Source organism: Gambusia affinis, linkage group LG17, assembly GCF_019740435.1.
Source record: "Gambusia affinis linkage group LG17, SWU_Gaff_1.0, whole genome shotgun sequence".
In the NCBI taxonomy this organism is placed as follows: Eukaryota; Metazoa; Chordata; class Actinopteri; order Cyprinodontiformes; family Poeciliidae; genus Gambusia; species Gambusia affinis.
In genome coordinates, this window is record NC_057884.1 from 13810576 (window position 1) to 13828718 (window position 18143).

An 18143-nucleotide genomic window follows, 5' to 3' on the forward strand; every position below is an offset into this window, starting at 1 on the left:
AGATGGGGCATAGGTAAGCTCTTTATGGTTTTATACATGCATGTCTTAAATTGCCATATCAACAAAAGTCAAATGCAAAACAGGCTTTTTTAGCTTATATAGTTTATATGTTTTCTGATCAGGCTCATCTATGAGTTGCTCTTTCTGCTGTTGAGATATTGGCATTATTTAGTGACGAACAACATCAGACTACTGGAAAGTAATATCATAAAGATTAAAAATGTGGAAAAGCAGGTTGAGGAAGCATGGCTACTTTTTGTTTGTTTGTTTTGTTTTAAAGATTTGCATCTCTGAGGCTTCTAAGAGCCTCATGATCCCAGCTAAGCTTCATCTTCATCTGGTTCTTGTTGATTCCTAAAAAGCAAAAATCTCAATGAGTTGCTTGTGTGTTTGTTTAATTAAAAAAGTATTATTATCTGAACTCCACACTCACCACCATCAAATGGCCGTTCTTTGCTCTGTAGACCATGGACTCCTGGCCACTTTTGAAGTCAACAAACCCCTCTCTGCCAGGCTGAATGTCAAACCTCACACTGAACACAAAGGGAAATAATTCTTAACGAGAATTATTAAAATAATGCTGAATATGATGCAGATTCTGTACCTCCCCTGAACCACTTTGATACAGCTCTGCTTGTCAGCAATAAAACTGAGCTTAGTCAGAACCTCGTAGAGGAAGTCGCACTGCAGAACCAGATCTCCCTGAAACAACAAATTTGATTGGTGCTCCATATTTAATTACAGTAATAATCTGATTACTGTCTCATAATGATATTTCATTGCAAAGAAAAAACACATCTAACCTTTTGTTTGATATCGTCACATGTAACATGGAGGATGAGGAAGTTGTCACTCAGGTTGCTCACAGACACACCTACAAAAGAATCAGATCAGGATCTTATTCTGATTTGTAAAAATCCCTAAAATAAACTGATCTGTTTTTGTACTTGCATAATCTTATAGAGTTAGATTTATAAAAATCCCACATTTAATTTGAGTGAATTCATTCAATATACAAAAAAAATCCAAAATAAGGGAATAATTAATTAATGGCAATAAATACAACAATGTAATTGCTCCCCTAGCAGTAAGACTAAAAAAATCTCCAAAGCTCAATTCCAGAAAACTGCAACTTTGGATCACCAAGTCTTGATAATAAACTAGATGCTAATTGCATACATATTCATGAGATTATCATATTTAGAAAATGTATTTTACTACCCCCATTCATTAAGTAAAACACAATATATAGATTAATTACACACAGAATTATGCTTTCAAGCCTTCAATTCTGTTAATGATGATAATTTTTTGCACCAGCAGATAAAAACACAACATTTAAGATTAGAATATTACATAAATCCAGCAACATAACAAAACACGTTTAACCCAGACATATTATATTTGAAGGTTCTGATATTACACTAAGAGGATTTTAATAACATAAAAAAACAAAACAATGTATTGTCCCAGGTTAACTACGGTGGAGGATCTGTAATGCTGTGGGCCTGTTTCTATTTCAAAGGTTCTAGGAAACTTGCTAAAGTACCAAGACATTTAAATTAAAAATTCAATATTCTCTGGCAGTAAAAAAAAAACATTGGGATTTTGCTTTTCATCGGCACGATTCAAAACATATCACCAAATCAACATCTAAATGTTTCAATGCATACAAAATCTACTTTTTTCTATGCATATCAGGAAAAACGTTGTACTAATTAATCCTTAATGTAAGATTTGATTCCCAATCTGAGTTATTTTTCTTAAAACATCTTTAGCATGGATTACTAATAAGCATGGGTGTTTACTTTCATTTAGTAGGTTTATTACCTTTCAGTGAGCTGAAATCAATCCGCTGCTTGATCTTTGTTTCTTCGACCAGGTAGGCAGCTTCCTGGGTGAAGATGAGCTGCCGAAGACGAGGCCTGAACCCGTTCCTGTCGTACTTCACCACTGGAACGCCGTACTGTGAACGAAACGCACAGAATTAGGAAAATATTGAAAAATCTAAAAGAGGCAGAGTGAACTCTGATTTACCTTGAGGTGCTCATGCTGAATTGTCTGAAGGACCTTGAGGTTAATGTCTTCTAAAGCTTGGAGACAATTTTAAAAAGAGAGGATGCAATCAACAAATTGAACAGAGTCTACAGTTTCACATGCTTTAACAAACTTTCATGTATTTTATTTAAGCAGTGTACGGTGGTAAAATGGAAGAAAGGTTTTCATCTTTTTACAAATAATAAAACTAAAAATTATCGGCTGCATTTGGTTCCAGCTTTGCTGTCCCAGCACAACACAAACCCACAAAGCCACCATGTCTCACAAAAAAAAATACTGTTAAAATAATCTTACCAATCCTCGTGTCAACAAACGGTCTGCACACACTGAGTGGGTAGTTTTCTTTTTTTCCTTTGAACATGGAGCTTGTTTGGGCTTTGAGGAGAAGCTGGAGAAGGAGAAACATCCAAACAATGTCACATGGTGACTTTAATTGTTTAAACTGAGTTCTGAGAAACAAGAACAATAAATGCAAGAACTATGAAAACAACTAAAGAGGCTGTACATGAAAATAGATTTTAAAAAACACGTTACTGTGCAATTTGATTTTTGTGTTTCCGATATATTGTCTTTTTATCTAACTACCGAACAATTTTTTATGTAACATATGGGTTCTTTAAAATGTGAGATGGAAACAACATACTAATATTGCCAAAGATAGAAAAAGTGAGTTGAAGATATTTTTTTGGAAACAGTGGATCCTACCTGAGCTTTCCTTTGTGGGGTGATTTCTCGGACGTACCGCCTCACCAAAGAGCGAACAAAGATGTTCTGCAAGAGCTGCGAGACCTACAAAATAAAAACACATTGTCATTTTTTTACATCTTAAGAATCATAAAATATAATCACTGCCAAAGCATTCTTCAAAAACAATGGAAAGCTCATTTACCTCCTTTAAAATGGGTGGCGGGGTGAGCCACGAGTCCATGTCCAGGACTGATTTGGGAAGATTTTCCTTCAGGCGGGTGAGGTAGTTCTGCCTCACATAGACCAGGTACTCACTGTTGTCAATGCAGGCTGGTTGTTTTCTGGTCATGAAACCTTTGATGAATCTATCAGAAATCAACCAAACAGGTCAGCTTACAACACAGTGTCTTATTAAGCTGCTTTATTAGACATTATCTATATATTGTGATTATTGTGTCGTACTTCCTGATGACCTTGACCGCCCAAGCTCTCCTTTGACGCTCCTTTCTTGCCATCAAACCTCTCCAGCAGTTCTCAATTGTAGTGGCTGTTTGGACAAACATACGGGATGAATTACTTTAAAATTAACATCTAAAAAAGGACGTGTTGTTTCTGATTTTGACAAACATCATCACATCTTACTGAATTAGCCTCACTTCAGTCACTCACCAGCCGCTTTCTGTTTCTGGTAGTCTTCTTTCACTCTGTAACCTTTGTATTTGGCTTGAATCCTTGTTGCTGTAGTGACAGATGACACATTTTACGGCACTTCTGATAAGATCGTCCTATTAAATAGTATTGTTTTATATTTTACTTTTGAATTGACTGAAACTGAGTTATTTCTTACCAAGCTGATGCTTGCAGACCTGAAAGGCGTCTTCTGTTGCGAACAAAGTCCGGGGATGGCGGATGAAAATCTTCGTCCTTCAAGTGGAAAGCCAATATTTAAAGCGTCAAAAGATCCAGTGATTCTTTACAGGAAGATTATTATTAATCTTTCGAAACCATGCTGTGCATCTACCAACCTGCCTAACTTATACTCATCAGTTTTGTAGCCCAGGTGTTTAATGAGGCAGCGAACACCCTCTGCTGGCGTACCTTTCCAGTTGGGCCAGGTGTCTGGACACAGAGCTTTGTACCTAGTGCAGAGGAGGAGCATTTGTATAGTAGTAGGTTTGTCAACAACTAGAGCAAACTTTACAAAGTAAGATAATTAAATCAGGCTGAAGATGTTCTGTTACCTCTGGAGAAAGATCTCATATTTGCGTCGGTATGCAAAGCCGGCTCGCCTGACCCTCAGGTGCTCCATGAGCCCCAGGTATTTAACCTGATGTCTCACCAGCACATCATCAAATTTTGCTGCAAAACACACCAGAGGACTGAGATTTCAGCTCAGTTGGAGTGAACAGACTCCATTCTGTACAAATGTGATCTGATCTCACCTGGTTGTTTGGATTCATTCGGTTTGATGCAGCGCACATACCAAGGCTCTTTAGACATTAGGATCTCAGTCAGACCAACCAGGCTGTTCTTAAACTGGGTCACCACCTAAAGTGTTGCAGGACAAAGTGGACAATTTGAACCATTTCCAGATTAAAATCTGAGGAAAATTAAGTGTCGTCTGAGTATCTTCTCACAGTTTCTGGTCTCTTTTTGCTGTCAGGTTCAGAGGAGGGGAAGCAGTGTTTGATGATGGCATTTTTGGAGTGTTGCATGACCTTATGGAAAACAGAAGGATAATACGCTTATCAGTCTTGGTTAGAAATTCAAAAGAAATGCTAGTAACCCCAGTGCAATTACATATTTTTGTGATTTATTAATAACTGTATTCTTTGGTAAAAATATATTGCTTTGTTGGGAGAAAATGTTTTTTGTTCTCTTTTGTTTTCTGAAATCCAAAGACAAAATACTTTAGACAAGATAATATCAACTGTAGTTATTGTATCTGAAAGTTTCGAATCAGAAAAATGAAAGAAGTGTTTCTTGAGATGTAAAAATAAAATACTGAAGTCAAGCAAAGCTGTAGTGCATGGTGAAGGTACCATCATAAATGATTGTTTTTAAGTTGATCCTCAAACCAAGCAGGTTGAACAAGGTGAAAGGTCAATAAGGGGAAAAACACAGCACAATTTCTGCCCATGCAAAATGTGAAATGGATAAAAACCTAACATTAAGCTTTTCAAACAGACTATTGAGGATAATTCTTGTTAAACTTCTTTTTAATGTTTAAATAAAACACATTTCTGACCACAGAATCTCCACTTTCCTGAACACAGAGATAAGAATAAAATCACCTCTTTTCCACTTCGATACAACAGATTGTTGTTTTTGTCCAAGAATCCTGAAATGTCAAAAGAAAAAAATATTTCACTTATACATTTTTTCATGAACACCCTATTTCTTATCTCACTGAAAATAGCTGTAGTGTAAAAGGAATGAAAAAGCAAATTAGCATGTTAAGCTTCTCTAATAGTTATCAACATTCTTATTATTACTTACCAACAACACAATATGTAACCTCTCCAGCATAGTGCAGGAGGCGGAAATCTCCTCTTTCCAGTGTTTTTCTTGTGTTTTTGTCTCCAAGTTTGTGTCTGTGTGAGGAGAAATATTTAAAGGGACTGGAGTTTAGTTGCTGTAAAGGTGATTTTTCCAAAGAATTAAAATCTCACGTGACAAAATGAGGATGGCCGCCAATCTTTTCCTCCATCTTCTCCAGAAAGGTGAGGTCAGTGGCCTCCCCAGGACGCAAACATTCCTCATCCTATCAGGATGTCAATCAAATGTATGTATTTTTTTTAGCCAAAGGTTTATTAATTCATTCATTAATGACTGTCGCTAATTTAAATAGCCTACCAACAACGAGATGATCCCTCTGAATTTCTCCTCCACAAGGTCACAGATTATCTTGTTGTTAAAATATGGCACTGGTTCCCACTTTGCACAAGAACATTAAAAACATTAGATTGTTTTATGAATCATGTCGTAAATCGATGTGACTGAATAACTGCGAAATTACTTCGATCCCTTCCAGTTCGTATTCCTCCTGCTCTGATTTAAGCGTCAGCTGGATGAAAAGCTGCTGCAGCTTCTCATTGCAGTAGTTGATGCAAAACTGTTCAAAGCTGAAATGGAAGAGGGGAAAAGTATTATTATGTTCAAAGTTTTTGCCTGAAAATAGTAAAAATGTGCATGATCTCACCTGTTAACACTGAAAACTTCAAACCCATAGATGTCCAGCAGGCCGACCACCATTTTCCTGGAGGAATCCTGAACGTAGCACAGGAAGGTGTAAACAGCGGCAGGAGCACAAAATATAGAGGAGTTTGACCACATATGCTGTCTTGCAAAAGTGTTTTATATTTTGCAACTTTACAGTCAGAAATTAAATTCATTGTATTTCACTGATTTTTTCTTTTGTAAAGGAAAAAGTCTCAAAATTGTGAAGTGGGTGAAAAATTTAACAGTTTTCTATTCTTTTTTTATATAGGGACTTAAAAATCTGAAATGTGTGGTGTGCTGCTGCTTTTACTCTGATACACCAAAATGAAAATTTGACACACCTCACTGTGTTCAGCAGTTAACTAAATAGTAAATGGCTATAGCCAGGGTATATAGCCAAACCCTGGCTATATACAGGGTTTGTAATTTAAACCCTGTATATAGCCGATGCAACTGTTCTGTGGAGACTGTAGCACTTTATTAGTCAACATTAATGAACAAAAAAAACGCAGACAGACCAAGGCTGAAGATGTGGACACATTTCAAACAGGGGTAGGTTATAAAATTATCTACCAAACTTTGAACACAACTGTTTAATTTGTCAAAGGAGCAAGTATTGGCCAAGACATTTGTGCCCACACAAAGTGACTCGTTGGAAAATAAGAACATTAATCCAAAAAACAACTAATAAACTAGCAGTCCTGCATTCTTCATGAAGGAGTAATTAAGAAGAAGAGGACTAGACTGAACACTTTATGTTAAAAAATGCTGCATGTGCCAAAAGACTAACACTGCAATTTTCCCTCCTGCTGTTCAAATATTACATGAGGCATAAAGCTGAAGTGTTGTAAATTGTTTTGCAAGGTAGAAAATATTGTCGGAATTCAAACTAATCAAATGTCACATCAGGTTTTCTTGCTGTATCCAGTAGAGCAGCAAAATCAAATCAACACAAAGTGCTGACCTGGTTGGCCAGTGATTCATTGATCTTGTTGACCAGCCAGTTGAAGGTTCGGCCATAGATGGCTTTGGCAAGGGCATCCCTGGCATAGACAGCATGTTCCACTGAGAATGGGCTGAGCACCTTTAAGAGCAAAATAATGTGAATGGTTGACTGTAAATAAACATCAGAAATTGGTAAAACACATCCAAAGCTACGGGAGAGTCACCTCTTCGGTTTTGGCTTCTATCTTTCTGTGGGTTAAACCCTGGTGTAGCACCTGATTAGGAATACCCAACAACTGCAACAAAGACAGACAAAAACACACACTGAGTGTTAAATTCATTCAGGGTACACGGGAGAAGGTTGTTGCATCACAGACAGATGGTTTACTTTTGACACCCAATGCATCTCCTGGTTGTTTTTGATCGTGGCATACCCTCGAGCGTCTGCTTCAAACTTTAGGTTTCCCAAGTGGAGCACACTGGCAATAATACCAAACAGGTGCTGCATCAACACAAAGCAGAGGCAATCAGAGAAAGAAATCATCACGTAAAACCTGAACATCATGATTGACTGTGTCACCTCACCTCAGTGTCACTTTCGCTGAAGTCTATGACAGACAGCGCTTTCCGCACTGTCTTCCAGTCGCTTTTATCATTGATAGAGCTAACTTTGGCACAATCCCCCTAAAAGCATGAAATATAAACTTCTGATTAAAAATTTGTGTAGCATGTGTGTGAGGAAATGGTTCAGCTTTTGAAACTCAGATATTTCCACGTTTTCAGAGATTAATCTCAACATTTCTGAGATTTTTGGCAGATTTTTTTTCTAAATTTTCTCTTACTTGCACCAGATAACGGTAGTTCTTGCAGTTTCTCTCCAGGCCCAGCCAGCGGAGCAGATCCTCCTCTCCTCCCTCCACCAGCTGGTAGAAGATGTGGAAGTTTCTCTCGCCGTGGTTCTGATGAACCACGCGGGACTTCTCCAGCAGGTAACTAAGGATGTGACCACCCACAGCTCCACCCTAAGGAAGAAGACAATCTCTAAACTCCAGGTGCCATGTAATTTGTCATTGTTTTTTAGTCTTTTTGTGTAAGTATTCCAGTCTACCCGATGGTCGAACTGGATGTCCATGTATTTCCCAAAGCGGCTTGAGTTGTCGTTTTTCAGGGTTTTGGCATTTCCGAAAGCCTACAGAAAAATAAAAGAATCAACTACTTGATTTAAAATGATATGTTTATCTAAAACAGAGCATAGCATTAGTTTGCCACTGACTTCAAGCACTGGATTGGAGAGCAGCAGCCTGTCCCGGACGTTGTTCAGGAGTTTGGTGCTCGGACAGCTGACAGCGTAGAACTGGAGGATTTTTTTGGAGGCCTCCGTCTTTCCAGCCCCGCTCTCTCCTGAGATCAGGATGAAGTGATTGTTGAACTCCGACAGCATGGTGCGGAAAACGTTGTCTGCCAGAGCATAACTAAGAACACAGAAACAGATTAAGGTAATGTAAGAAGACTCTTGGTTTTCATAGATCAATATTTTTCAGCTCTGTCAGTTTCAGCTCTGTTTTCAGCTCTATCAGTTTTTCCACATTTTAGATTATTTCACCAAATTTCCAACACAGCAATTTATGTCTTTGTATTTCTCATTTTCTTATTGACACCTTATCTGTGTATCTGTTGTCATTTCCACATCACAACAGATGCACAACAGCACAAGCCACTATTCTGCATAAGATTTAGTTTAAACTATGTTAAGTTTTAATTGAAGTTATTTGGGGGGGGGCTAACACATTTTTAAGTTTTAGAGTTCCAACTGGAAATAAAAATGCTGAAACTAAATACATTTTTTTCCATTAAACCTAAGTTTCCTCTTTTTAAGACATAAAATGACCAAAAGATAGTCAAACTCATCATCTGTAAAGAGCCGTGATTTATGTGTGAATGCTTTTCTTCAGCGGCGAAAAATAAAATCTAGTAAAAGTTGATTAAATATTGATTAAATAAATCTCAGGGTAAAAATGGAGAAAACCTGCTGGAGGCTTATTTCTCCAAAGGACAAGTAAGTAATGTTACGATGATAATCCGCAATTCAAAAATATCTATACTCTCTGAAACAAGAAATTGCTGAACTGATTCATCTCGTTTGTCCGTCAGATGTTTAAAAAGATATAGAAAAAAACCCAAAAACTTACATGTGAGGTGGTAGTTCAAAGAAGTTAACTCCCATATAGGTGTCCATTTGCTTCTTGCTGTAGATGTCCAAGTCTTTGTACGGGTTGACCGACACCAGAAGCGCCCCAATGTAGGTCTTCAAACAGAGACAAGGACATGAACTCATGATCTGCAGCTCTTGCACTTTCAATAATAATACTTCTATTCTTCTTACTGATTACATGGCATTAAAAAAAATATTCTTCCACGATTATATTTAGTTTTGTCCTTTACCAACAGCAATAAGTTTATTTAATCACTTGTCATCATGACCCGTTGGGTGGTTGTGACCTTTTTATTGCTCGCTCTGCAGATTCAAAGGAGCAGAGCTGCTATATCAGCAACACAAGGTGACAGATAGACGCTAAAATGCCACATTAGGACAGCAGGGGTTAGAGGCTGAGGGCTGTGAGGTTTCATTAGACTTAAGGGAATGAGCTGCACAGGAAGCACCCACATAAATCAGGTTCTCATGGAAGCGTTTCCTCAGGTTGTCCAGAAAGGCACTCTCACTGGTGTAGGCGTCCAGCAGAACAAAGTCCTGGATGCCCACGCGATCCCGGGCCGTCAGGGAGGCCTCCATGTTCCTCAGGATCTGGTTGCACCGCTCCTCCAGGCTCTGTGTCGAAACAGGAGCGATAAGACAGGAAAACAACAGAAGTAGATAACAAGTTATTGTTCATTCAGGTTCAACTGCAACAAGTATGGTGGCGGGCTGCAAAAGTCTGAAGTCAAACCTTAATATAGGCAGACTTTGCTTCTAAATAGCAAGACTTTCCATTAAAATGGCCCTGGATTATGTCACCCCTGGTTTTCACTATTTTCTTTGTTTACAGCAAGACTTTATCTTTTCGTTTCTTTGCTAAGAAAAGTGGAAAAATTAGAAAAGGTAACAAGAAAATGGATCTATAGCTTTAGGTTCATAGATGTTTTATTTATGAGCACAGACATGAACATAGTAGCATTTCTGTTAGCATTTATTAGCAGTTAGTAAAATGCCTGTAACATATTTCCCATATACTGTTTAATGCCATTGGGAAAGAAGTTTGTTTGGGTCTAACATTATATTTGGTCAAAATTTGTAACCAAGATTGTTTGTTTATACAAAAGATCAAAAAAGTTTCATCTCCGTTTTTTACAGGCTGCCATTTTTAACCTGATCAGACTTCACCAAACCAATTCCACAAAATTAAATATAAAAGGAAAAAAGAAAGAGAAGGAAAATATCAGGAAGTCCTCCTGAGTTCTTCATTTCTTTCTTTTATTTTTCAAGAACTCACTGAATGCTACTCATCTTTATTGGGAACCAAAGTGAAAATCAGAGGTAAACTTTAAAAGACCGGAAGACTACAAAATCCTTTAAAAAATAATACACTAAGCAAAACAAATAGAAATCTCAGGACAGTATTTTCCTTGAGAGCAATATTTCATTGACAAGACATAGAAAAGACAACATTGCTTTTTTATCAAAACAAAGCTTAAATGTGAAAGAGAAGTGAAATATGGAAACATCTACATACATTTTTTAACTATCAGAGTTATAGTGTGGTGGTATAGTTATTTTTACTCGAGTTTAGATGGATGCAGCTGTTGTTTTCTTCTATGTGTGTCACTTTTCTCTCTAATGTTTTTTTTTTCTGTGCTGTCGGTGAGGAAGATATTGAGACACATGCCAACAATCCTGGTAAAATATCTCTCCCAGTGGGCGTCTCGCTGCCGGCATTTTTGTGCTCATATCTGTGAATTCCAGTTAGTGTCCTTCGCCACATCCGCTAGTTCTATGTGAATCTAAATTCAGCCACTTCTATCTTATCTGCTTATGTGTTCTCCATAGACCCATTGCGCTTTTTTTGCTATTTTAAATCAGAAAATAGGCAACCGAGGCTGTAAAAAAACAGATTTCATTTTAAGGCCAGAGTAGATTTCAACGACATTTCAGTATCAAAGTACAGTTAGGAGATAGAGGACTTCATGATTATATGCATAGACACAGAATATATCTAGCTATTTAATACACAGCTCAGTTTCTGCCAGGGTATAACCAGAGATTCATTGCACTTTAATTACAGTAGAATGGGCCGTCTTGTATCACGTTTCTGTAGTTTGGTATTATCTCTGCCAAGTTGAGCTGTTATCAAGTCACAGTGACTCATTTAACAACATCTGATTTTAGTGACACAGAAGAAATGCACAATAAAATATTTGAATTTTTCAAATATAATGAGTGAGTGGAAGTCAGATTAAATAATTACCTACTCTCAGGGCCCTCAGTGGTTGTCCTGATGTGTGGCTCTCTTCTTTTTTTCCCAACTGAACCTGAACATCTGCTTTTATTGGGGGAACACAGGAAACACTGATGGATTATATCCTCAGTTTCCTCCAATAGGAAGTCATAAATTATGTAGGGAGTGTTTAAAAAAGGAAGTGTGTCCAGTTCTAAATATGTATTTGTTTGTGTTCTTCTTTTTTTAAAGTTTACGGGTGGATACAGTTGAAAACACAAACAAAACTCTTTTCTAAAATAGATTCATTTCAGTAGTTGTGATTACTGAAACACATTTCGTACTAAAATCAGGACTGATTCAAAACTCAAAAAGCCCTTCGAACTGGAATGTAGGAAAACAACTATTCGACAGATGTTTGTACCCGCTTTGGCAACAGATGATAGAAGACGTTTGTCTATAATTTGTTCATAATCGACAGTAAAGAAATTTAGTTTTGTGATATCTAACGCTAGCAAGCTACTTGTAATTGTTTTTATTTTGTTTAGGACACAGAATCTGTCCCATCTTGTAGATTGAATAGACCCAAATGAGGATTTAAATAATTACTACAAATGGAGTAACAAATAAAATATATATAAGAAAATAACATGAGATTTGAGCACACTTTCTAAAGTGGAATGATCATCATTAAGGCTTGCTGTGGGGTTTTTTTTTTCTTTTTGTTTTACTCTGAACTAATTTTCTTGGTATTTGTTTAAGGCTTTGTTTCTTTTTTTCACTGTTTCCACATGTGTTTTTCTCTGATTAATTTCTCTTCTCCTTTTATTTGTCGATCTGTATTTTGCTTGTCAGGCCACTTTGGTCGGATCAATCCATTCTTCTATTTTATTTAATTTGGGGAAGGAATGAATCTCTAACAGCAGTCATAGGTGAGAGGCAGGACACACGTCGGACAGGTAGAGGGTTCATCACATTGCAACACAAAGATAAAGAACAGAAAACCATCCAAATATGAAATTAGATCCAGGAAAACCAGTTAACCTAATAAGGGTGTCTTTGAACTGAGAGAGGATACTGGAGAAAACCCATGAATGAAAGGGAAGACTATCCAAACATTATTTATGCAGATTATATTCAATTGAATACCTTCTTTTTACACCTAGAGATGCTTAAGGCACAGTTGTTGCAAATCTCTCCAGTATCTTTCAAAAATGCTTGTAAGGACTCTACATGAGCAAATGCCTGCATATCTCATTGCTATTTTATGTTGTTGTGCTCCCAGTAGGTCGTTTAGATCAAGGGGGCTTGTACTGGGAGCACCAGGTTGTTGTTCCCTGTTGTCCTCACATCATGTTTCTGTGATCATCTAAGTGATCAGGTATCATTTAGTGCAAAAGACAGATTACCAATCAAAGGAAATGTGTCCTCAAGAAACAGACAGAAGGCAAAACACTATACCGCAATGTTACCAAAAACCACTAAAGGAAGCGTTTGCTTTCCTGGTAATGGAAGTCAATACCATTTAGTATCATTTGAGCTAAACGTTAATGACTTCCTGAACTGTAAACCAAAACAAAACAAAAAATAAAAACGACATAACACAAGTGACGACATTTCAGTAAGAGCAACCACAATAAAAAACATATCTGAACCGGAAAGTCTATCTGACTTGAAGATCATCACCTGAGAAGACAGCCATTGTCCGTGTCCATCCAGTATGGTGCTGGATCCTGTTACCCAGCCACAAAGTGGCTGTTAGCCTCCGGAAAGAGATAGCTCTCCTCGTGGGCCGCTGAGTGACACCATACATCACCAAGGGCAACATACATTTAGGGGGCTTCAGGTGTTTGGAGAAACCTGACCTTGATCAGTCCTACAAAAACACCAGTCCCAAAATGAGCCTCCCCCAAGTTACACACACCTGCCAGCTCAGCTGATTCAGCTTTGCATGCTAGAGGTTAGATGCTGATAGATTCAAAAATAAAATGTTTATTAGAAAGGATTGGCCTAAAGAAATCTTTAAAAGCATTTTGTGTCAAGCATCATGCTTTAGCTTGTAAGAATGAACAACAAATTAAAGATGGAAAACCTGCAAAATAAACTAAATTGTACCACAACACAAATATAGCATTTTTGTGTTACCTTTATCTAATATTTCACTAATATTCAGAGAAATGGACCAACATTTGCAATTGCGAATTTATTGTAAATATAAAGTTTTGAGATCCTGGAGGGAAACCCTGACATCTCTCTCACCAGCCACACCCCAATTATACTTCTAGGGGATCCCAAAGTGTCCCCAAAAGAAAGCTGCAATCAACAAAGTGTGTTCTGTGTCTCCTCAAACTGTGATGTACCCAGAAAAGTTGAAGTGGCATCATATGTCCAAAAACCTCCATAGACTAATTCCTTTTCCTGAGGAGCAGCAGCCAAACTCCAAGCTGTCCCCAGATGAAGAAGACCTTCAGCCCATCTCTAAGGCTGAGCCCATTCTTCCTGAAAAGGAAGTTTATTTCAGCATTCAGGATCTTCTTCTTTTGCTCATGATCTGCAGAAACATGTATCTCAAGATCCAAACCCGGAACATAGATCAACCAGTTTTTGAATCGGCTCTTTCTTTACTATGATAGATCAGAGCAGTGGTAGCTTGAAGCAGCAAAGCTAATCTAAATGACTTTCAATGAACTCCACAGCAGGATAAGTGATATGTGGAAGTTTTGGCGAAATGATTACAACAAGCTCAACTTTTCACAAAGAATGCAGGCATAACTCATAAGAACTGGATATTAATTAAAAGCATTCCCAGCACATGATAAACCTTTGCACTACACACACATGGACTGAAGTCTCGCATCAGCATCACTACAAAAGTTAAGATCCGGTCCACTCTACAACAACCTGGAAATAAACCACATGGTCTCATTCTTTCTGATGTCTAAGAATTTCTTCTTTGGTCCTTGTTTTGTTCACTTTCCTTATTTATTTAGGAAGATTCTGCACAATACTGCCATGATCAGGTGTAGAAGAAGAAGAAAAAAACAATAAACATAACATGGAAAGAAACAAGATTCTGTCCAAAGGTTGCACAATTTTTTTCATGGTAGTGTAGATACATATATCAACTTAAATAATTTACCTCCCTCTCTTCCAGAGCCATGTGTGTCATGGTTGAACCGGTCTTTTGTGATGATTCTCGGTCCAAAGGTGTGAAACTCGGGCACACAAACTCCAGCACAGAGGCTTTAAAATATGAGAATATCTTCCATATTTGAGCCTTTTCAGTTCAGCAATAATCTAATCTATTCTGTCTTCAGACTCTCCACTGTCCTTCATCCAAAAAATACAAAAAACAGCCTTGACACAAACCCTACACCACAATTCAAGATAGAAAGGGATGGAACTGCTGCTTCCTGCTTGGCTGCTGCTTTGACACTGGCGATTCAGTAACGGGCTACCTGGTTCTGGAAGCAGGGGGCTGCTCAAACATTAATGGAGCCGAGGAAGCAAACATTCATCCGGCTCTTCACCTGAGCGTTGAACTATGTGTTCAAGAAGAGTGTGTGGGTGTAGGTCTGTGTATTTCTTTATGTCTATGTCTGTGCAGGTATGTAATACCAGGTTGTTGTAATCCGATCCACTCAGAGACCCACTCTCAACCTCCTCCACACAACATACAAGAAAGGTATTCAGTTACTGATCTTTGATTAGATGGATGTATTTCAAAGTAATTATCTGCAACCTGATAAAACTAGAAGGTAAAAGATTAGTCCAGGACTGAATTATTGCAACCTTATTCGTTCTAGTTCAAACGATAAATATTGACCTCACTTCAATGTCCAGGAAGAAAGAGTTTATTTTTATGAATGAATAAAACTAGAAATGAAAGAAGTTGACATTGAAAACATTGAAAACATCCATCACCGTGAAATACTATCAACAAATCTGCAACTTCCACCTTTTGTTTTTTATTTGCTACTGTTCATCCTTGTCAGGCCACGCGATTCTGTCATCTAATTGCATTTGTTTAAAATTTAACATTGCTTCCTGAAAGCATCAACGGAGCCATCTTAAGTTACTGCCTCATGATTGGGGAAACCACACAGTGATACAAGAGAGCAGGATGGAAAAATGCTCATTAACATACAGCTATGCTGTGACGGAGGAGCCGTCATGAAGTAGGTTTTTTTTTCTAGATGGTGGCTTGATGGAGGCAGTCACATGATGACTGCCTGATGTCATCTGATTAGTACCAGGTGTTTTCTATTAAATTGTGTATTGTATTTTTGTTTACAAGTTTATTTATTTATTTCTGTTATTGTTATTATTCTTATTCTTATTATTTTGTATACTTTAAGAGTTTATTTGAGTTGGAAGTAATCGTTTAGTTCTTGATTGTTTGGAGTGTCTGTGGGCGGAGCCTGTGGCTTTAAAAGCAGGGCTCTGTGCCACAGGCAGTCAGTCTGTGCTTAGACTCACGCTGGAGGTGAGACTGTTGACCCAAATCCGAATAAAAATCCTCTAAAAATGATCTCCGACTTGGACTAGTCATTATGTCCGACTAAAACATAAGAGAACCCCGTCACATATGGTGTCAGAAGTGGGATTATGTCAAGCCGGAAAAGAGGATCTCGTTTGGTGAAGCAAAGATCTGGTCTTCGATCACAATTAAAGATGGAAGAACAGGTGACTGACAAAGCATGGGAAAGCATGCCAACGACAGAGGGATCAGATGAGGAAGGTGAACCAAAGCCTGGCCCCAGTGGATCAAGTGCATCTGGCAGTGAGTTTCTCACTTTGATGAAGGACTTTATGGCAGGTCAGCAAAAGCGAGAGAAAGGGCTCCTGAAGGAACTGCGAAATCTGAGGGTGTCCCTGCAGCAACCACAGCAAGTACTACATCCTCACCTTCAGTCAGGAGTTGGTGCAGAGCAAAGTGATGATGATGATGATGATGATGGTGGTCAAAGCCGTCAACCACAGTCAGTAAGTTACACCACTGATCCAAAAATTCCCCCTTATCAATTAGGAGAAGACCTTGAAAACTATCTGTTGCGGTTTGAGCGCATTGCCAAGACCTGGAGGTGGCCAGAGAGTGAATGGGCGTGTCGTCTCATTCCACTCCTTTCTGGGAAAGCGCTGGAGGCCTATGCTGCCATGGATGAGGATCGTGCTCACTGCTACATGGACTTGAAAACTGCTTTGTTAACAAAGTTTGACATCTCACCTGAGACATACAGACAGAAGTTCAGAGCAACAAGTATACCTGCTGGTGAAACCCCTACAGAAACCTACCACCGCCTTAGAGGTCTCCATCGACGATGGATCCGGCCGACCAGCATTCCAAGGAGGACATCGGGGAGCTCATCATCCAGGAACAACTGCTGAGCATTCTGCCCTCTGATGTAAGGACCTGGGTGAAGGAACATGAACCTACGGATGGTCTGACTGCTGCAAAGTTGGCTCTACAGTACATGAACGCACGGCGAGGAGGAGCAGCACGCTTTCTCCAACCCTGTACATGACCTGTTCACCCTGGACATCAACGTTATGCCAGAGACCCAAGCCAAGAGGTTAAAGGTACCACCAGTTCTCTGAATCCACCATCTAATGGTAAGCCATTGATTTGCTATTATTGTCAGCAGCTGGGCCACAAGGCTTCAGTGTGCCCAATAAAGAGGACTAAGTTTACTGGGTCCTGCTATGCACCTAGAGTGGAAAATCATGCTGCAGTCAAAAACTTTGAAACTAGAACTCATAAAACTGTGACTGTGAATGGACAGCGGGTGACTGCATTAATAGACAGTGGTAGTTCCACATCACTTATAAAAAAGAGTCTTGTACCTGTTGGATGTGTGAACTATGAAAAGAAAACTGAGATTCTGTGTGTGCATGGAGATTGTCATGTTTATCCAAAAGCAGAAGTGACTGTCATTATTGATGATCAACCATATTTGCTGACTGTTGGTGTGGTGGAAAATCTACCTTTTGATATCATTTTGGGTACTGATTTACCTGTGATGTTTCATCTTTTGGAAGAGGTACAAACTGAGGGGGGCAAAGTTGGCAAAGTTTCTTGTCCTGTGATTACTCGTTCTCAGGCCAAAGAACAAGTTGAGTCCCTACCTGATTTTGATGAGAGTTTGTTTGAGATTCCAAAGAGGCCTAGAAAATCCAGAAAGCAGAAAAAATTTGAGAAAAAGTTAATGCTGAGTGGAAATGTGTCAACAGATTTAACAGTAGATGACATGTGGAAAATACCTGAAAATATTGCTACTTTACAGAAACAGGATGTGTCTTTACAACCTTTATTTGACAGAGTGGAGGAAAAAACTAATGCTAAGTGGAGAGGAAGAGAAACTTTTGTGATAAAGGATGGTGTATTGTATGCTTGTAATGAAAAACAACGGTTGGTAGTTCCAACTTGCTGTAGGGCACTAGTCATGCATTTGGCACACACCATTCCATGGGCAGGGCACTTGGGGCGCCACAAAACATTTATGCGCATCAGCTCACATTTTTTCTGGCCGTCAATGTACAATGACATTAATGCATTGTGTGCTTCTTGCCCCACATGCCAGAAGACTCGTCCTGCTCGGAAATCAGATCGGGCGCCTCCAGCCACTACCTGTCGTCTCCACTCCTTTTCGTAAGGTTGCAATGGACATTGTTGGACCCCTAGTGAAGAGTGGGCGTGGTCATCAGTACATCCTGGTAGTATGTGACTATGCTACCAGATTTCCAGAGGCTTTTCCACTGCATACCATTACTGCTCCTGCAATAGTTCGAGTTCTGGTCCAG

The 18143-nt window shown here is 38.7% G+C and overlaps 1 protein-coding gene across 2 annotated transcripts; it reads right to left on the reverse strand.

Annotated features, from left to right (window-relative positions):
- Nucleotides 1–259: 259 nt before the first annotated feature.
- On the reverse strand, nt 260–11424 carry myo1hb (myosin IHb). 2 transcript variants are annotated; one of them, XM_044144619.1, is made up of 32 exons: nt 11373–11424; nt 9578–9739; nt 9102–9217; nt 8186–8384; nt 8021–8101; nt 7755–7934; nt 7498–7596; nt 7301–7414; nt 7137–7208; nt 6932–7051; nt 5948–6015; nt 5765–5870; nt 5602–5682; nt 5418–5509; nt 5245–5339; nt 5040–5086; nt 4383–4463; nt 4188–4293; nt 3987–4104; nt 3771–3884; nt 3593–3669; nt 3415–3483; nt 3208–3292; nt 2948–3110; nt 2764–2847; nt 2353–2446; nt 2038–2093; nt 1831–1966; nt 804–874; nt 605–702; nt 434–533; nt 260–354 (listed from the first exon to the last, which is right to left on the reverse strand). In XM_044144619.1, the coding sequence occupies exons 2-32, from the start codon at nt 9701–9703 to the stop codon at nt 334–336; spliced, it is 3069 nt and encodes a 1022-aa protein (XP_044000554.1). In that variant the 5' UTR covers nt 9704–9739; nt 11373–11424; the 3' UTR covers nt 260–333. The 2 variants fall into 2 exon arrangements, with proteins under 2 accessions (XP_044000554.1, XP_044000556.1); XM_044144621.1 differs by having other exon boundaries at nt 11377–11403.
- Nucleotides 11425–18143: the final 6719 nt, after the last annotated feature.

Excerpts from the sequence above, each read along its gene's own strand:
- myo1hb (XM_044144619.1), bottom strand. The coding sequence starts at position 9,703 with ATGGAGGCCTCCCTGACGGCCCGGGATCGCGTGGGCATCCAGGACTTT. Across the intron at positions 5,510-5,601 it reads GAGGGATCATCTCGTTGTTG|GATGAGGAATGTTTGCGTCC; the intron begins GTAGGCTATTTA and ends ACATCCTGATAG. Across the intron at positions 534-604 it reads ATCAAAGTGGTTCAGGGGAG|TGTGAGGTTTGACATTCAGC; the intron begins GTACAGAATCTG and ends CTTTGTGTTCAG.